Genomic DNA, 21,920 nt, shown 5'->3' with positions numbered 1-21,920 from the left:
TTTTAATAACTTATTTTCATGTTTCTATTTTTAATCACTTACCTTTATATGGTTATTTTATTGCTCGGGACAAAATAAACATATTTGCTAAAATTTTAATAGTATTAAAGGTGGGCTTGAATGGGGAAAAAATAAATAAATAAATAAATAATTAAGAAAAAAAATAAGAGAGTGATACTTACAGAAATCACATCGAGATTTTTGAACTTTTTCCTTTTAAAATTATGCTGCATCAGTTGTCCATTGTTCTACGCGAATTGAATGTGTCGTGGATGCCCTCGACAGTTTTTTGTACCGGTAAATTTCGTAATTAAGAGGAGAATTTTGCATAAATATACACATTTTGTTCAAACACCATGAACCAACTTGTGTCTCAAACTGAGAACCATGGCATTACTCAACGGATCATTCATAATGGTGACCTCGATCATCCACTGTGATTGGGTGAACTGATGTTAAGATATATAATCCCACATTGATTGTGTGGGCAACTAATGTGGCCTTTATAAGGCCTTGGGCACTCTCACCTTTGAGTTAGCTTTTGGGGTGTTGTATCCCAAGGTTTTTTACATGGTATCAGAGCTTGAGTAACTATAAGGTCACAAGTGATTCTTGTGGGCCCCCACTTTCAAGTGGAATTAAAATAAAAAGCACAAAAAGGTAAACCAAAAATTGGGCTTGTGCGATTCCACGCTTCTAGCCCAAAGGGCTCTTGCGTGAGGGGGCGTGTTGAGATATATAGTCCCACATTGATTGTGTGGACAACTAATGTGGCCTTTATAAGGCCTTGGGCACTCCCACCCTTTGAGCTAGCTTTTGGAGTGTTGTATCCCAAGATTCTTTACAGATAGGCATCAAAGAATAGGAATCTGATTAAGAGAATTAATACCAAATATATTGATGGTAAGAATATTGGTTGGAGAAAATACATCATGCGCATTTCGATTGGGATTTACGTAAAGCGCAAACAATTATAGCCCGTCAATTTTTAGTTAAAACGATTGCGCTGAGCGTAGGCAGTTAATTTTATAAACTATCTTGGCATTGGAAGTGGTCAAACAAACATAAAGGCTACATGCGTATATAGATGACAGTATCCCTCGAACAATTCTCTCCCTTTTATGAGCAGATTGTAGAATGAGCTTGCAATGGAAATGTTATATCCAAATTTGAAACTGCCATGACAAACCTAGTAACCATTGGCACAATATAAAAAAGACGCATTGATTGATTGACCCGTATAATACTCATAACTTGTATTCGAATATATACAGAGAGGAAAACGAGTTATATATTCAGGCCCACCAAACATGAATTATTACATTTCAGAACATGGAAAACATGTCAAACTTTAAAGGCAACTTAGGCTGCTATTTCAGCACACGCGGATATCAACACTAATTCCTCCCAAGTGATTAGTCCTGATCGAGCAACTACTTTCCCTGTTCAGTTTCTCCGAAGAAATCTTCTGGTTAGTACCACATCGCAGCCAAAGGCATGATATTCTGGCCAATGCCGCCTGTCCAGCAACTCGCACCCGGTAAACAACACTTAAATCTGCCCATATTTCACTTGTCATGGTTTCTGATTGACTACTTGGGTCGTATCCTTCAAGATCTGACTCTGTTACCACAACTAAAGAACTGTCATCAAACAATATAAGATCTCGTGAAGCTGCTCCCACCTCATAAGCCTTTACCAATAGATTGGCCGCAGGAGCACATCCAACAGCCTTCCTCACCATAAGGTGGCAGTAGTATTCCTGAACAGCCTGAAATTTCAACAATTAAATGATTTGAAGCTTAACCATCACTATTAATCATTTTCCTTACACAAGTCAAGAAAATTTTTGGGCCCAAAATTGGATCGAGAAATAATAAAATGAATAGGCTTCAACTTTTAAATTAAAGCAACACCATTCTGAGGCTTAAATCATTAAATTCCATTTCATATTTTTCAGTGACCAACTAACCTAAAAAAACATGATAGGTGAATTGTAGCTGCAATGAGCGCACACAGACACAGAAAATAATGGTAATTACGATAGTGACTAAGAGACAAGCTTCACACTTACCTGCCACTGAGAGGAAGCTAGAAGCACCCTTGGCCGAATTGACTTCACATAATCATATGCAGCATCAGGTGTCATCAGTTTGTGGTGCACCTACACGGAAAGCTCAAAATGTAAAAACAATTAGAACCAATCACAATACCAAACTCTTCTTTGTATGTTTTGATCTTTTCTACTCTCTTCCAAGGGGTGGCACCAACCAGATAACAAATTACAATAGTTGTGCTGCGACCACGTCCAGCTTTGCAGTGCACATACGTAGTGCGTCCAGACAATGCATTTTCTTCATCAAAAGAACCCAATAGGGAAAAGAGTCAAAATAATTACAAATGAGTGTAATAACTAAATTATAATGAGGAACATAGTTGTCATAAGCCTACTTGTAGATGAGTTTTATAACTTTTTAAAACTTACTCATCATAGATTTTTTTCAATTCTTTTATATTTTTGTGGGGGTAGGAGAGGGGTGGAAGTACATCAATAAAAGAGAAGAGAAATACAATATGCAACATATAACACACTACTGAATAATTCATGATGCTCCCCTCTTGTTGCCACTCTACACAATATTTTACCAATAGTTTAAATATCAATAATAACTTTTGCCCCACAGGAAACAAACTGATATATGCCCCTAAAACAGTTGGATATCATTATAATCAACCAATTTGCATAATACTCACCATGTATGAAGTCCACAGCACGGCATATGTCATGCAATGATGGAGCAAAACAGTAATCTCTAGTAGGAAGCACCAGATGGTCAATTCCATGAGCCTGCCAAATTTTTTTAACAAAAAAATTAATTGGAAATTGAATATATAAAAAATGCATGAAATTCGAAGTCATGCAAACACCCAAGATGCTATAATAACCCACCACAATTACAACATGCCACAATGCCAATAAAACACATACTAATAAAGCACAAGTGCATACCAGGGGGGTGAGAGACTGGGAACACAATACTCATCTTTTGGAAATAAATTAATCCCACTCATAAAAATTTCAATTCTAATCATTTATAACAACCAGGGGCGTACACTTACATTGGATAACATACAAGTAAACATCAAAGAACAAAATGGAAGTAAATTTAATAATAACAATGTTTCCTTGATCTTCTGATTCATAAGCTGCTTCACAGTTTGTTAGCTTTAACCATTTACAAGCTGCTTCATCTAGTCACATTACATGCTTTATTTCACAGTCAAAATACTTTCCACAAGTTGCAGAGCTACAAAAGCAACTTAATCATCATCAAATTTCTATGACAAAAATCTAAGATGAACAGAAATTTGCCAGTCACCGCAAGCAAAGAAACTCTTTTCACACACAGAAGGGGCAAGAAACCTTATCAACTCTAACTCCCAATTTTTACAAGTTAAAAATTTATAATTCAACACTGGTATTTATACAACACGCTTGCAGTCAAAAAGATTCAGCTAGATAAGCTGGTGCTAAACAATAAAAAAAATAAACCCTCAGATAAAACGCCATAAGTAGCAAAAAATAAAATATGGAGAATACTCACATAATATAATGTGGTTGGAACCAAAGTCTCATATGACTCATTCAATGTGATGACCGCGCGAACACCAAGCTCCTTCAAGCGAGGAACATCAATAGGAAATGGAACAGCACCTAATAATATGAACTGAAATTTAAATGCATCAGATTTAGGAGAAGCCTAGTTTACCAAACAACATAAGACAATTTTCATATGCAACTAAGTTAAAAATGTCATCTCGGCTAGAAGAGAAAAGAGACACCGCTGAACACTAACAGAAAATATGTATCTGATACCTGCATAACAAAGATTACATGTACGATGAGTTAAGCAAAGTTTCTATATCAAACAAAATAATCCAATAAACCACAACAACCCCATTCCACAAATGACAATGCTACCAGAAACAAAAGACACCACACAAGGACATGGATGAGAAACGTATTATAGCAACAAATTGAAACATTCTTTCATAAATGAAAGAGGTCAAGTGTCCCTTGCTGATTAATAAAAAAAAATCAACCATTAGAAGATCAAGCAAACCGAAGTTACTAATAATAACAAAAATCAGAAGGTAAAAATAGCCGGCCAATTTTTTAATTAGAAAACAGAATCACTTTACATTGTAAGGTAGTGGACCAACTTCCTACAGCGCATATTTGAATTGCCTTTCCCATTTTAAACCAAAACAAATCACATTATACTTACAGTGTGTTTAGAATTTTGAAAATAAAAGAATTCGTTTCATTTACAAATGATTTATTGTATGAAATTTGTTTGGAATGATATTAATTTAAAAATTCAATTCATTTACAACAGTGTACCAAATATTTAGAAAAAGAAAAGATGCCCTTCGCTTAGGAAAGCATTAAATTAAATACATAAAACTGTAATTAGATGATTACCAAAAAAAAAAAACAGTAATAAGAAAAAATCGCAGAAGCTGAGATTAACAGCCACATCATACATAAATATTATGTTATATAAGCTTTTATCATTCATGATCTTCCTTCTTAATTCTCCAGTCCATAAGGTTGCATCATCACCTCAAAGCACCATCTTTTTAAATTGGATTCAGGCGGCCACAATTTTGATCAATACAGCCCAAAATGGAAGAAGGTTAAACCACAGCAGGCATATTCAATCGATGGTATACAACGTGAACAAAATTTGTAACCCGCAAGCATTCTTCTTTCTATATGTTGATAATCACAATCACAGACACTTGTTGAATTTGTGGCAGTGCATAAACAAGCCAACGTACCATAACTAAACTGAAGGTCAAAACAAACATCAAATAGAAATAAAACGATCATCGGCACCATCCAGCACTCACACAAGAGAATGCAATGTAATAAATAATGCTCTAGATTAAACATACAACAACAAATATCTTAACATCATTCAATATACGGCCAATCACAAGCTAAAGAAACCATACCTCGTCAACCTTATCCCACCATCGAAACTCAGCCTGAATCTTATTCCTAACGACATTGTAAAACAGGGTCGGATAGAAAAGCGCTCGAGCGCCTGCTCCAACAAGAACCCTTTTGGCATCGTAACCAACAAAGCTCGATCTTCCTTCCTCTCCACCTTCTCCCACCTCACCTCCCTTCAATTCCTCTATATGCATAACTCACTCCCAAATCACAAAACAATTACAGCAATATCCAGATATATACAAAAAACCTAATTAACAAATAGATATCTATGCACAGAGTATTCAACACGTATCAACTACACTTTTCACAAACCCTCACGTATCCTACCCACAGCTCTATTACAACAAGCACAAAAAATGTTCAGAACAAAAAAAAAATGAATTGCCCCAAATTGCAATTTGCGGATCACGGAATTGATCGAGGAAAACTAGGAAATCGGAATTGCGCAACAACTCGAACAAGGGATGATGAATAGGACAAGAACTCGGGCGATAAGACAGGAAGAGGTATTTTCCCGAGAAAATGAGACCATTTTTGAGAAAGGATTGATGGAGGCGAGGAAGATGGATGAGGGATTGTCGTGATCCGCGCGAGAGAGAGGGAAAATTTGTCGGAAGGGAAAGGAAAAGTAAAAGAGAAAAAGAATCGGACAAGAGAGGAAATTGGGAATTGGAATTCCAAACCCTAGATTTGGTTGAATCAGAAAATCGCCCTTTCGCTCAACAAACTCTGAATTGGAAAGTAAAGGATATTCGGCAATTGGATGAAGAGGAAAATGAAAATGGGGAGCGACAACGTTTCAATGACTCGATGGTGACAGAGGGAAGGTGAAAGTCGCGGAGAGAGTGACACGTTACCCATCACTTAAGGGTGCCGACAGGCCATGGGTTTCTACGCCCTCTTCACAACTATTACACTTTTATACTTTTTTCTTTTTTACGCATTATAATTAAATAATTTTTAAATGATAGTATATTCTTACTACTACTCTAATATAATCATGTACTCATCACTCGTGAGAACACATTAAAAGCTATTTTTTTCTCTTTTTTCATCAACTTTTAGAGATTATCTATTGAAAAGTGAGATCCTAATAGATTAAGGGTTTGGTGTTTGTCATTTTAAATGACATAAGTTATGTCATTTTAGGAGAAAAATAGACACAGAAAAATAAAAATCATGGGAGAGAGAAAGTGAGTGCTTTTTTAATTTAAAATTTAAATAAAAAAAAATTTGTGTGTGTCTCTCTCTTAGAATGACATAATCTTATGTCATTTAAAATGACAAACATTTTTCTCATAGATTAATAATAAAAACATGTGATAGTAAGAATTAGGGGTGTTCGCGGTCTGGATTGGATCGGTTTTGGAAACAAAAATCATCTGATCCAATCCCTTTAGTTTGATTATGTAATCATCAATTCAGTTTGGATTTTTTTTCAAATCCGATCCGATCCGATCCGATCCAATTTTTTTCGGTTTGGATTGGATTGGTTTTCGATTTTTTGAAAATCTTAAATTTTTTTGAAAATCTTTTGTATATATTGGCTTTGTAATTATTATTTTTTAAATACAAAAATATCAGTAACCGATAATATAATTATTATTTTTTTGACAATGAGATATGAAGCTCTACATAGATAAAATTATGTTAATGAGACGTGACTAGATTTTTTCTTGGGTTTAGTTGATGGGTTAATGAGTCTTGTGTAGAAATTTTTGGGTTATGATTGGGGAAAGACCCAAATAGGTAGAGAAAAATTAATATATTGGATCAGTTTGGATTGGATCGATTTTCATCTACCAATCCAACAACCGATCCAATCCAATTAAAATTTGCGGGGTTTTTTCGGTTTTCGATTTTTCGATTTTCGGTTTATTCGGTTTTTTGGTTCGGTTACCGCCGTTTGGATCTGTTGATGAACACCCCTAGTAAGAATATCTTACCTCTATTTTATTATTATTTTATATATATTATTTTAGGGGGAACTATTTCTACTGTTATAGCAGAAATAATTAGTCTACCACATACCAAAAAAAGGAATAGGCTCCATCAATTCTTTTCTCTCATTTCTTTATAGTGTCTCTTTCTCATTTTTGTCTCAACAATTTATTTCTGCCACCGTTGCACAAATAGTTTTTCCATTATTTTATGGGGTAGGCTCTTTTTACATTAATATAAGAATAAAAATGTTTATACTCAATATTGAGTGAACCCAATGAGTGCAGCTCAGTTGGTAACTTGGCGCTGAGTTAGTGGGGTTAGATATGTGTTCGATTCCCGCTGAATGCATTCTTGGGGAGGGGGCTGAACCTTTAGCCATCACTGTTCCCCCGCACTCCGGATTAGTCTCATAGCCGGCTCAAAGAGTCGAAGCTCGTGGGGATACCGGAGGGAGCCAACTCGTCTCAAAGAGATAATTAGGGTTGGGTAACTCCAAAAAAAAAAATATTGAGTGATTTATTTAAAGACTTAAATATCTGATAAAATCATAATATATAAATAGCATCAATGCCTAATGTAAACGTTATTTAATTGCCTTTTCACATTGACGATACAAGTGATTGACTAAAAAATAAGGGTTGAATTTGTGCTTGAATCAATCTCAAATTTTTTTAAGGGATTAGTGTTTGTTTTTCTAAAATATATAAAATTGTTTCATTTTAATTAAAATTGTTATGTTTTATGGTAAAAAAATAATTACACAATAAAAATCATGGTGGGAGAAAGTGAAAGCTTTTTTTTAATTTAAATATTAAAAAATAGCAATTTTAAGTAAAATAATTATTCTTTACAAACATAAATATATTTTTTCTATAATTTAAAGGCCGGAATAAGTGATAGTTGAAATACACAGTTGTAAATAATTGAGCTATTACAACAATGATTATCTATTTAGAACGAAAATCTAGTAGACTTGTGTTATTAAAGTTCATGTACACCATGTATAAATTTTAATCAAACCCAAGGTAGGAGCCTAAACACAGACAAGAGTTACCACCAGACCAATCCTATTTGTTGGTCATATTACTCTTAATTATATATATATATATATATATATATATATATATATATATATATATATATATATTTAATCGATTGAACCAATGATCCACTAATTAAATCAATAATCCATTAACTCTGTACTCTGACCGAGTCAGTGACCAATCCGAAATTTAAAATTTTGCAACATGCAACTAATTACAAATAAAAAACATAGACGAATGTTGAAAAGATAGAATTTGCCTGGTGTAAGAACCCTCACCGTTAATTTAGAAATATAATAATTAATTATGAGATTAATGATATAATTTCATAATTGACCCTAATAATTATGACAAGGCTTAAATAATTATAGTTAGTGATTAATAATGTTGAAAGTCGCTTTTGTGATGAAAAGTGCAGATACCGGTTCTGCCTCACGGTATAAATGCGTACCGATGAAGTATCCCAAAAAATTATGAAAAGTGTGTATATATCACTAGAATAATATCTAGGACTAGTATAACAAGTTTGGAGTCAAAATAACGAGAATTGATGTCAGAACTGATACCGGCTATGTAAAAGCGTGTACCGACAAAGTGCTGCGAAAAATAAAATAAAAATATGAAAAATCCTAAAACAATGGCTAGGTTCAGAATCCAAAGTTTGGGATTAAAATGATAAGCGTAGCTATGAGTGCTAATACAGTGTGATTAAACTTAATGAGGGTATAAATAGACACTTGCATAGATTTTTAGGTCAGAAATCATAAACCTTGCGTGAGTTTTCTGAGCTTCTTGAGTCAGCCACCTTCCTCCACCTCCTCCCCTCCATTGAAGCTCCAAGAGAGCACCTTTTCTCTTACTTTCTTCACCAAAGTCTCTTGTATGAGTGTGCTCTAGCTTTGGGAGGTTGAAAGTCCAGTCATTTATGAATTGTGGGTTGTGTTTTGTGTGAGAGAGCTGCTGACTTTGAGGTTGTGTGGTGTGGGAGCCATTTCCATGCCATTTGAAGCTTCAAGGTGCCATTATGGTAGAGAAAGGACCAAGCTTTGGTCACCATTTCGTGGCTTGTGTAATCTGACTTCTTGGGACAGATTTGAGAGCTCCAAGAGCACCTTGTTCTGCTATGTTTGAGCCCCATAGGTATACCATGATCTTTCCTCTTGAAAATCCATGATTTTAGCTTGTTTAAGTCACTAAAAGAGGGAACTTTAATGATTCAAGTTAAAAGTGGTTAATCCATGTATAATAAGTATTGTTGAATATCTGTTTTGTGCCAAAATCGAACCTTGAATCATTGGGAGCCATTCCCACCTCGGATTATGCAGAATTTTTCTACAGAATTATGTTCTGCACGCGTGGGAATTGATTCATTTCTGTTGGAAATCGATTTCCAAGTGCAGGAATCGATTCCCTCTTGTTGAGGAATCGATTCCCTCTTGTTGAGGAATCGATTACTAAGAGCAGGAATCGATTCCCAAGGTTGAAAATTGATTCCTACCTGTCAGAATGACCAGAAACCAGTTTTAGATGCGTGGGAAAGACCCCATGTGGGCATGAGGCCCTAAGTAGTCTGTGTTACTGTTGGAAAACAGTAATACCTTTAATTGTGGGGCTTAATGGTTGATAATTATGAACTAGAAAATATGTAAGCAAAAAAGGAAATGTTGTCATAATGAAATGAACCTTTAGAGTATGGATATTGATGATGTTTCTGATATAAACAGACTGTGATTGTGCTGTTTGGTGACCTTGGGCCAGTGTGGACTCTTGGTTTGGACGGATAGCTTGATAGGTAAGCTTTCGTGTCCTCGGTTTTGCCATTGTTGGTTCCACCATACCTCATGGAGGGATAGTTTTTGTGCATGATGTGTTTTCATGTATTGATATTTGAAATGCTATTAAGCTGTTAAGTGCAAGTGCCTTATAATATGTATGTGTTGTTCCACCTAGACGGTAAGTCTGAGTATGTAGCGTTATACAATATGGTGATTCTGTGGGTGGGTGCAAGTAGCGTCTTGCACTGATTGTAGGTTATAGACGTATGTAATTCCCGCATGGCCAGTAGGATTTTGACACACATGACATGATTATATGCTGCGTTGCACTGATTTCGGAACTTATACTGTTTTATTGCTTTTGAACTTATATTGCACATGTAAGTGAGCTTGGGGTAGAGAGATCCTTGAGGACCCCTTGTCTTACTAAGATTTCTGTTTAGAGATCTCACCCCACGTTTGGAGCACATTTTCAGGTTCAGGTACCTCGAGGTATGATACTTCTAGCGGCAGGAGGCCGGAGTTGAGTTGATATGCATGCTGCTTGTTGTTACGTCTGGATACTGATTATGTTTATCTTCAGTATACTGTTATATGATTTGAGACTCTGTTGGGCTTTGTTGCCTTATTTGGTGAGCATGGGGATTGTCCATGCCACATTGATGTTATTTATGCTTTAGCTTTAAGTTATATAAATTATCAGGATATTGTTCGGTCTACGTGTTGTAGCTTCGTGACTAGAAACCCAGTTATTTATGTAGTGAGTTTATTCAGTGTAGTTAGCTGTTTATTTGCAATTTACGTACATGCAATGTTTTATGAAAAAAAAAGGATTAGTTAATCAACTTGGTAAATAATAATAACGTCATAATTAAAAAAAAAAGTTAGTTCCGCATTTTAATTAAGCAGCGCTTAATACGTTGATATGATAACAAATCGGGTATACACGGGGTATTACACCTGGCATACAAATAGTGTTTGGTTTTCTCCTTTCTTTATAGTCAAGGAAAAACAAATATTTCCTTTAAGGTTTAATACAATATTATCAGACCTGGCTCGAACAGGAAGAGTCGACTCAAAACTTGGTGAATTAGTCATCTGCCCGGTTCGAATTAAGTATTAGATCGGTTATGTATTAGACCAGGTGAAAATTCATTTGGGCCAGCCGAATTTTATCAAAACCAGCAGGTCATGCATTTTTATAAATATAAGAAACCAAAGTTGTCTCTTCTTGTCTTAAAAAAGTGTGGAACTCTTTCAATTTTTTTATAGTTTTGTTTGCTAGAAGTATGCTTTTCTATAGTGACCTCAAATTTCAGCTTCAAAGACTGAAGCAATTTGCGTAATAGTAGATTAAGAGAAGGTGATATATTGTTTCCTTGTAAAATCATTTTTACGTGAAAAGTTGTTGGTAAATGTCTTATAATTATTAAACATGGTTAGTTGAGGATAGTTGGTAGATGAATTATATGTGGTTACTGATACTTGAATTTTCTTTTTTCTTTGTTTATTTCTTTTACAATATACGTGGTTACCGTATATTACTTTTTTTATCCCTACAAAAATTGTATGTGTTTGCAGCTCTACATAACAACTTTTTACATGTATTTGAGTTTTTTTTATGTATAAAACATGGATTTGGTGTTTGTCATTTTAAATGACATAAGTTATGTTATTTTAGGAGAGAGATAGACACAGAAAAACGAAAATCATGAGAGAGAGAAAGTGAGTGGTTTTTTTAATTTAAAATTCAAATTTTCTGTGTCTGTATCTCTCTTAAAATGACATAATTTTCTGTCATTTAAAATGACAAACATTTTTCCCGTAAAACATATGTTTTCATGTAATAACTCAGGTCATGGATTCAATTGTTGACCTACCGGTTGAACCAGTGACCTAATACTTTAACCAGGTAAATGATCGGGTAGGTCTGATAACATTGGTTTTACATGGCATATGTAAGTTAGACTTAACAACATCAAAACACCTTATGTAATATGGAGTAGCATCAATTCAATCTAAAAATTTAATTTTTTCGATGAATTTTATAATAATGATTTTATATTCGTTTTATATAAAAGTTTATTGAGTTCAAAGGATGGATAATGCACCAATCATCTATACTAAAAAATTTCATAATATTTAATTATTTATTAATAGAATGAGAATAATAAGATTAAATTTGTGACCACTTGGTTTTAGAGATAATTCAATATAAAAACTTAAGTTATAAATATTATATTAATAATTTAACGATTATAATATAAAAACTTAAGTTATAAATATTATATTAATAATTTAACGATTATAATCAACAAAACTTTAATTATTATAAACTTTTAACGAAAAAGGCAAGTCTTGAAACAACAATAAGCTTAGATTACTCTATTTTTTTCAACAAATTTGTGTGCACCAAAATTTGTTCTTATATTCTGTAAACCAATGTAATATGATGCTGTATGGATATGATCTTTATTACCGTGACGACTTCTAGTATTCATGGATTGCGTTGATAGCTTCCTATCACAGTTATATATTTTATTATGAGAAATTATAGTCTGACTTGCAGTAAATTTAATTTGTTTTCTACTTTCATCATAAAAAACCGTGCATCCCTTTTTAATTTTTATATGGGTTATATTTATCTACTTTTACATAAGATAACTACATTTCCTACACACACACAAGCTAGGTGGGTCCCATTTCTTTTTTTTCTCTCTCCTCTTACTTATGGGTCCCACTTACAATCTTGTTTCTACAACATAAGATAAGCATTTTCCTACAACATAAGAAAATTATTTCCCTTATTATATTTAAGTGAATTTCACCGTTTTTTTTCTATGCTGGAGAGAAGCGGTCTTTTCTGTCGCAGGAGAACAATTAACCCCTTTTATTATTATGTAATTCCTAAAAAATGTTACATTTAGTTACCCAAAAAAAACGTTACATTTTTTTGGCGGAACTGTATTCATTAACTACTATGTCTGTTCGTTTGAAATTTCTGTTAACGCCAAAGAGAACTTTACTTTGTTGAACCACAAAAATATAAAAAGTCACATTGATCCACATCTAATCCAAACAGGGTATCAATAAAGAGGTGGTTGCTTTAATGGCATTTGTCTTGAAGATTTTTTTAATGCAGTAAAATTGTAGGGGCGGTGGACATGGTGTTAATTGCATGCACAAGCACAACCGTCCGTTACTTTACCTGAGATCAAGGACTAGTGGATTAGTAATTTCTGAAGTAGGAAGAGATATCATATAAGAGGGCAAGGCATTTGATAAAGTCACATACTACACATTTTTTTTTATTTTTTTAATGCAATGATAACATTGAGATTTGAACCTGTCCTGTACCTTACGAAACTGCGTCCAAAGTCAAGTATTTCTCGTGTTCTATACATGAATAGTGATTTGCTGACATAGATCAAACCATTTCTCATCAATTTAGTATATAGATAGAATAATTGGGGCTGATTGATCAAATTGTATTTATTTTAAAAGAAAATTACACATTTATCCCACTTTAAAAACTATAAATTAATCCTACATTAAGTAAATTATTTATTTGAGTAAATGACAGGTGGAGATAATAAACAAAGGTTTTGGTCCCTTATTTTTCTCACACATTTTAATATTTTATCACTTGTTTTCATTTTTTTTTTTCAATCCAATATTTTAGCTCTCAAATCCACCATCACAAATATGTCCTTATAAAACTTTTGTCCTCATCTTTAGATTTCTAAATTTTTGTAAAAAAATTCAACCCTTCTCCAAATCCTAGAGCATATCAAAGATGAGTTCAGGTGCAATAGATTAGTATATAATTTAAAAAGTGAGGTAGATTGGTAATAAAATTGAAATAAAGCACAAAATAACTGGATACTCTAGCCACTTTCAAACTGATGTCAACTTTGCCCCATTTAGAGGCATGAGAAAGAAAACGGAACATGAGCAAAGCAAGGCAGTACTCTATGCCAGCCTTAAAAACTTCCTTTAAAGAAATTAAAAATTTGAATTGAAGAAACGCTGATATGCTTTTATCCAAGAGTAAGACCACCTTCATAAGATTGCAGCTGAAACTCAACTTCAGTTCCACTTCACAAACTATGCAATGCGGATGGAAAAACATATCTAAGAGACAGGTGGTGTTTTGTGTCGTTTTTGCTGCTTTTATTAGCACATCTTTAATTGTGCAATTTTTATTTTTTTTTCCCAAAGTATCCTTCAGTCGAAAGCCGAAAACTAATCCTTTCAATACGGGAGATCACATTAAGTAGGTAAACCTCTCCCAACAAAGCCTTTTTCCATAAGCATTGTCAGGGATCGAACCCCTGACAGCATGCTTAAGGAACCCAGTTATCTACCAACTGTGCAATTTTAACATCTGTTCCAAGAGGGTGATAACTGATAAGTGTCAAAGCCACTATATTTTTTGTATCAAATATAGTTCAAATAATAATTATAATGATTAAAAATATAGTGTTAATTAATAAAACATTAAAGGTTAGTAAAATGCCAACAACTAGATAAGATCACAATACTTTTTATTGTTTCAGGTTATTTTCTACTAGAAAAACAAACTAGAGAGAACAGTTGGCATCGGCTGAATATAAAAGAAAAATAAGAAAATAAAGATTATAAAAGATCTAGTCTTCCTCGCTCTACAGCTCGCTTGAGCGAGGAGGTGAGAGAGGAGTTCAATTAGGCTCGCTTGTTGCTCGCTTCAGCGAGCACAGCAGCAAGGAGAAGAAAATTGCTCGCTGAGCAACTTGTTTCAGCGAGCTCCTCAACGAGCTGGTCCAGAAATAAAGATCCAATTTAAACTCTTTAAATAGAACGTGAGTAAAGTTGTAAAATTCATTCTTAAGACTGGAGAAAAAGGAGAACTCAAAGACGAAGACGAAGGCAGAAGCAAAGGAGAAAAACTGGAGCGTTGCAGAAGCAAAGAAAGGAGATCAAAGTTTCATCATTGATCAACATCGTTAACCAAGTTTCATCATGAACTCTATTTATTTTACAGTATATTTTAATTATGTTATTATGACTATGCAAAGCTAAATTTCCTTAAGTAGTTAGCGCCAGACGGAACCAATGGATTCTTAAACGTTGTTTGTCTTTCTTATGATTTATATTCTTGATTTAAAGTTATGAAATAAATCTGTTCTTTATGATTAGCTTTATTTATGAATTGATCACTCATATATAAACATATGAGTCGTGCATGACAATAGGGATGTTGGTGTATTGATTCTAATTGGTTGATTGCTAGAGTTTGTATGATCTAAGGATAGACTTATGAATTTTATAAGTGTATGTTCTTGCATTAATGCTTACTTTATGAAAAAGTACTAAAGAATTAGGCTTTTGAGCGAAGTAAAGGTCAAGATTCCTAAGGAATTAGAATCTAATCAAATATAGAAAGAACGGTTAATAAATGGATCTTGAATGTAATTATAAGAATAGGTAGACTCGTTAGGAAAATATTGGGGAAGTCGAGTCCTAGCTATGTCTTTTATAAAAACTTAAAACCAATTTGTTTAGCATTATTAATTCTGAATTTAATTCCTCAAATATTGAAAACTAAAGATAAGTAGTTTAAAAATTCTGTTTTAATTAAATTAAAATATTCTCAAGAAAACCTTTTACGATCGATCCAACTTTAATTGAATAGATAAATTAGTGATTGGTCATCAGTTCTCGTGGGATTAATAACTTTAATTTAACACTTTATTATTTGTACGACCGGTGCACTTGGCGAAGTTGCAACAGAGGGATGCATGGAGAAATAATCAAAGAGTAAGCTAAAATTGTAAAAGTTCTGATCATTAAATATAAATAAATTAAGAAAATTATGTATGTTTTTCTTTTCTTCTATTAAAATTATTTGATATATGTTTCATTTAATATTCTTTAGTAAGTTTTCTTCACTTTGCGGTAAAGAGCGTCCTAACTCAAGCCCTGATATATTCGCAGAATTATAAATATTCAAACGCAGATGGGTAGGAATCAGATTCATTACCCCCAAGTATTCCAAATGTCTCTTCACCTTCCCCTGCTATAGAAAACAAGTAAAAAAGAAAGGAACAAAACGAGGGAAGCTCATTTTTATTTTTATTTGGTAAACAGATGGAAGCTCGTTTAATCTACTGCGTAATTCTCAATTTATTGAAATTTTTAGTCTTGTTTTTTTCTAACGATACTTCATCAATTATCTCTCATAATTTAGCAACACTAACTCCAACAAGGTAGTTCATTATATATATGAGTTATATTTATCTTATTCCACATGAGATAATCAATCTTCCTACACACATAATAAAAGTGAGTTTCACCTTTATTTTCTCTCTCTAATCATTTGTGAGTTTTTCTTATTATTTTGTTTCACTAACATAAGATAACTTATCTACGTCAACATAAGAAAAATATTTCTATATATATAGGGTTTGTTTTTTTCTAAAATTACTTTAGATAACTTTATCTAATGTTCATCGAAACAACGTCGTTTGGGGCGGAAATCATGGTTTTTTGTAATTTTAATTTATTTCAGGGTTATAGTAGTCTTTATCATTTTAATTTTTTAATTTTTCAACCCAAAATGATGTTGTTTTGATGAACATTAGATAAAGTTATCTAAGATAATATTAGATACTTTTTCTCGTATATATATACATATATATTTATATATATGGAAATATTTTTATCATGTTACCTGACAAAAATTATATCAAGCAAGTATGCAACACATAAAAATGTGGATAGAACCCATTCAGGAAAAGAGAAAAAAAAAGTGGATAATTCTATCCACTTTTTTTGTGTTTCAGGAAATAAATTGTTTCATGCAATATAAGAAAAATATTTCTCATATATATATGGGGAGAGTTATATTTACAAACACCACTATGTTCTCCTGGGAGTACATAGTGTAATTTACAAAAAATTGTAAACGGATCATTCCCATATATATATATATATATGAAAAAGTGATTTGTCATTTTTTTTTTTTTTGATAACAAGTGATTTGTCATTTTAAGTGACACAAAATTATGTCATTTTTAATAAAACTACGTCGTTTTGATGTGTTTTTACGTTCTCTCTCCTCCACTTTTCTTCTTCTTAATTTTATAAAAATATGACAAAACACATCAAAACAACGTAGTTTCATTAAAAATGACAAATATTTTTCTTATATATATATATATATATATAGGTTTTATAAGAGTTATATTGTAGAAAAAGTGATTGTGTAATGTTATAGAGATTCGTTTTGCGTGCCATAATTTTTTTTTCTTTTTTTTCAAAAAGTGTGAGCTCCACAAAATGTTGTGTGTGTAGGAAAATTTGTTGTGTCATTTTAAATGACAAATGCAACTATATATATATATATATATATATATATATATAATAAGGGTTATATTTATCTCATTTTACATGAGATAAAGAACTTTCCTACACACACAAAAATGGGTAGGGTCTCACCTCTCTTTTTTTCTCTCTTCTTACCTGTGGGTCCCACTTATACTTTTATTTCTACAACATAAGATAACTTTTTTCCTACAACATAAGAAAAATTTATCCCATATGATAAACTACATGGCAATGTTATTAAGACTGGCCCGGTCGAGATACCGGGTCACTAGTTCAACCGCATGACCTGGTGATTATATGTAAATCTATAATTTATATTAAAAAAATTATAAACATACTCAAATAGCTAAAAAAATAATATAAATTCTAAATATTTTAATATAAAAATAATAAATTATACATTATTGTTCAATAAAAGAGCAAACAAACATATAATGCTTGTGATATTGGTGTTTAAGGTTCTGTAAACGATATCTCTAACTATAAATCAAATCAAAATTTCTTGTATAGTGCATAACTAAGATAATATTAGTATTGTAGGTACATAACTTATGTAAGTCAATAAGTAGCAGATCACTAAAATATGTTAATTATGATTTATTTATTTTTTTAGAAATATTTTTTTAAAAAAAACCTGAGCCGGATCATCGATTTTCACCAAAACCAGCAATGTCGCACCGGGTCTGGTACTTAACCAATCCAATGTGATAACCGGACCGGTCAGATAACTGGTTCACCGGGTTCCGGGGCGACCCGGCTGGCTGTCCGGTTTTCACAACATTGCTACTTGGGTTCATTTTTTTTGCGATCATTGTAGATAAATTTACATTGAGCCCAAAATGATATCGTTTTGAGACGAAAATTAAGATATTTTTGTAATTATAATTTATTTTAGGATTGTAATAATCTTTCTCATTATAATTTTTTAATCTTTTAACCCAAAATAATATCATTTTGAGAATGAATATAAATAGGGTTTGGTTTTTCTACAGTCAATGTAAATAACTTATCTACATTGAGCCCAAAATGATGTCATTTTGAGGTAGAAATCAAGGTATTTTTATAATTATAATTTGTTTCAGGGTTATAATAGTCTTTTTTATTATAATTTTTAAATTTTTCAACCTAAAACAACGTCGTTTTGATATTTTTCACTGTAAAAACATTAAAGTCATATAAATAACTTATCTATATTCTAAAAACGTTAAAGTCGTAAACTACAAAGATTCCAGGTCAAGATGTCTTAAAATTGGTACTTGACTCAGTCTATTTTAGTACTATTTAGAGAGAGAAAATGATAATTATAATAAGGGATTTACTAATTCATATTACATGATATAATACTCTCATATGATATGATATAAATATGTAGGATCTACAATATAAAAAGAAAAATTGGCACAATTCTATAAATATATGGCACAAGATAACTTTCTTATACAAGATGAGATTATTATTTTCCTTGTATTAAATATGATCTGCAATATTCAATCTGATCAGCTCTCTTTCACAAAAAAGGAGATTACTCGAAATATTTAAAAGGCAATGACAAGTTGTGTCAGCAATGAGAAAGTGTGGGACAATTCTAGGTGTAGCGATAGAATAAGTGACCATTTCTGAATCAGCTAACATTGACAAGTACAATGGACATAGAAGGCCTAGAACTTTCTTACTCATCACATACCCGCGTTAAGAGAATTCCTGACTTCCAATGTGTGCATGATTAGACAAATCACTAACTGAGATCAGCTTATTCCATCTCCTTTTTCCAATTCAAACAAATATTTTTGTAATACTCTTTTGCATCCATATTGGGTCACTGCGTAACCTTTAAGAGAATCTAACAGCAGCCAAAAATAGGATTTGAATTATTAGAAAAATGTTGTTGCTAAGAAAAGCATTCCCTCCACAGCTGCAAACACAAGCTCGAATTTGCCTTCCAAAAGGGGAATCATGATGACTACATCGAACGCTAACCATTTACACCTTGCATTTTTTCTATTCCAAAGTAGTCACTTTTCTCTATTTAATATTGTTAGACTCAAGCTGGTCATCAATATGAGTTTTTGTGGCTATTACTAGATATAACCAGTACGATTCTAGTCATATGGACCATCACTATATGCTCCACAATTTTAATCCACAATTTATTTCTAGACTCTAGAGAATTTAATAATTCAACCCATCATATCCTGTCAACGTTTTACAAGCTCGAAGATGGATAATGTAATGTTCTCTTTCTAGTTTTTAACATAGAAACCAATCCTATAATTTTCAAAGTCAGAACATGTTCTGGGACTTTCATGTTACTCTCTTAGGTATAACTTATTTTATAACGAGCAAGCTGTGTATCACTGGATTGTAATAGAATAGCACACAGGTAAAGCATCTTATGACCGAAAGCAAGCACTAAGGAGAGAGAAAAGGTAACATTGGCAAATGGAATAAAGGCATGGCAATGCTTGACATTTTGTCTTCATGGTGTGAAGCAAACTAAGGCAAAAGCTTCAGATTTTCTCACAACTTTTCTTCCCATGACCTTCTTTCCTCCTTGTGCTTTTCCTTAACCTCAATTTATAAGTCTCTTTCCCTTCCTTCTTCACCATCTTTCTCAAATATTCTCTATCTCGTCTCGTTTCTTTCTGTTCTTCAATGGAGGGTGCAATCCACAGCACCAAAAACCAAAAAATAACTGTTGAACAGAAGAACCAAGAACACCCAAGTAAATTCTATAACCGTTTTCTCTACAAAGCTGCCATAGTTGTCTTCTTCTTTGTTATTCTTCCTCTGTTTCCTTCAAAAGCTCCTGAATTCATCCACCAATCTATATTCACAAGAAACTGGGAACTACTCCACCTTATTTTCGTTGGTATTGCTATCTCTTACGGGCTGTTTAGTCGTAGAAACGATGAAACAGAGAAAGAGAATAGCTCAAAGTTCGATAATGCACAATCACTTGTTTCTAGGTTCCTACAAGTGTCATCATTTTTCGAGGATGAAGCTGAAAACCCTACTGCGTTTGACGAACCCAAAGTTCAAACATGGAGTAATCAACACCACAGGAATGAGCCCGTAGTTGTTGTAGCTCCAGAGCCACAGAACTCTGATTTTGATGACCATGGTGAAAATGAAAAGCCTTTGCTTTTACCAGTTCGAAGTTTGAAGTCTCGTTTCTCAAGCAATTTGAATAGAGCTAGAAATGAAGAACTTGAAGGTTCTGATAGTCCAAGAGTTGAGGAGAACGTTGTGCTTCATTCACCAATTCCATGGCGATCGAGGTCAGGAAGGATGGAACCTAAACAAGAAGTTGACACCCTTTCACAACAACCTTCAAAGCCTTCAATGGAGGAATCTCGTGCCTTGAAGTCTCAAACTTCACGTTCCATATCTCCTTCACCTGCGTTTTCATCAGAATCACTTGTTAAGAACACAGAGGATTTGATTAGGAAGAAGTGCTCTTACAAGTCTTGTCCTCCTCCACCTCCACCACCCCCACCAGTTCTGTTTCAGAAATCAATGTCCATGAATCCAAGGTATGGTTCATTCAATGAACAAACTTCATTTGTTAAGGAGTTGAAGCGAAGCTTCACAAGTGAGAGAAATAGCATGAAATGGGATAGTGGGGATAAGGTGATGATGGGAAAAATTGAATCAGGAATAGAAGTGAAGCCAAGAGGCTATGCTGATGAAGAAGAAAATGAAGAAAATTTCATGGGGCATGCAAGTGTGCTTCCAGCTTCAATGGAATTTGTAGATAAAGAGAAAGAAAGCTTTTTTGACAAGGTGATTGTAGAATCTGATGATGAAGATACAGAAACAGAGGATGAAGATGTTGGAGGAGGAAGAATCAGTGAGAATGACAATAAGGAAAGTTCACCTATTGTAGAAAGTTTGAAAACAGATGAAGGACCAGATGTTGATAAGAAGGCTGATGAATTCATCGCCAAATTTAGAGAGCAAATAAGGCTTCAGAGAATTGAGTCTATCAAGAGGAGTACACGGATTACAAGAAACTCTTCAAGGTAATCTTGAAGATCCTTCTGTATTACGTTATTTAAATGATGGGATGTAATTGAAGTGGATGTTTTATTTCCACGGTTTCAAGGTTGTAATTGGGTTCGTGTCCTATTAATTTCTGTCCATAAATTAAAATTTATAATCATTGTATAATGGACGCATTTACTGATTTTACCTGCACTTTGCTAGAACTTATGTGTGCAAAAGGCTTGTACTTTGTACTTTGCACTTATACGTTATTTACTGATTTTACCTGCACTTTGCTACATATATCTTGGATCAAGCAGTTATGTATAGAAAATGCTTGGTTAGGAGAGGCTGCATTTACGATCGCGTGATCTCTTCGTCTCAGGGGATTAGTTCTTGGCTTTTGGTTGGAGATACTCTTGAAACAATTTAAAAAAAAAAAAAAAATAGAAAGGTTTTGCAAAATTAGTTTGTAGTTCCATTGGCATGGGTACCAATTATTAGGATTAAGGATGTGATGCATTTAAGGGACCGAAAATGTTGATATAGGGAAGGTTAGAGGTGAGAGATGTGTCTGTTATTGGGCTTGGGCCTAGTTAGGATCTACAAGAATCAGCCCCCGACTCGTAGTTAGCTAGCTGCGAGTGTCGAGCTATATAATTTGAATATCCATTGAATGTTTAATAAATAGTATTGATAATTATAGTATTGATAATTATATATGTTGCAGATGTTAGACAATCAACTCATCCAAAAGTATAAATTATTAGGAGAAGCCAC

The 21,920-nt window shown here is 33.3% G+C and overlaps 2 protein-coding genes across 2 annotated transcripts; one reads left to right on the top strand and one right to left on the bottom strand.

Annotated features, from left to right (window-relative positions):
* Window positions 1–1,205: 1,205 nt before the first annotated feature.
* Window positions 1,206–5,768, bottom strand: LOC133284063 (phosphatidylglycerophosphate phosphatase PTPMT1). Its single transcript, XM_061481025.1, has 6 exons — window positions 5,023–5,768; window positions 3,606–3,728; window positions 2,755–2,848; window positions 2,272–2,354; window positions 2,075–2,164; window positions 1,206–1,771 (listed from the first exon to the last, which is right to left on the bottom strand). Exons 1-6 carry the CDS (start codon window positions 5,215–5,217, stop codon window positions 1,376–1,378), a joined length of 981 nt encoding a protein of 326 aa, XP_061337009.1. The 5' UTR covers window positions 5,218–5,768; the 3' UTR covers window positions 1,206–1,375.
* Window positions 5,769–19,597: 13,829 nt separating this feature from the next.
* Window positions 19,598–21,291, top strand: LOC133284101 (uncharacterized). Its single transcript, XM_061481082.1, has one exon. It carries the CDS (start codon window positions 19,809–19,811, stop codon window positions 21,180–21,182), a length of 1,374 nt encoding a protein of 457 aa, XP_061337066.1. The 5' UTR covers window positions 19,598–19,808; the 3' UTR covers window positions 21,183–21,291.
* Window positions 21,292–21,920: the final 629 nt, after the last annotated feature.

Source organism: Gastrolobium bilobum, unplaced genomic scaffold (genome assembly GCF_033153095.1).
Source record: "Gastrolobium bilobum isolate Gb01-03AN ecotype WA unplaced genomic scaffold, APGP_CSIRO_Gbil_v1 utg6668, whole genome shotgun sequence".
NCBI lineage: Eukaryota > Viridiplantae > Streptophyta > Magnoliopsida > Fabales > Fabaceae > Gastrolobium > Gastrolobium bilobum.
The sequence above is the reverse complement of the archived record's forward strand: the minus strand, read 5'-3'. Positions and strand labels throughout refer to the sequence as shown.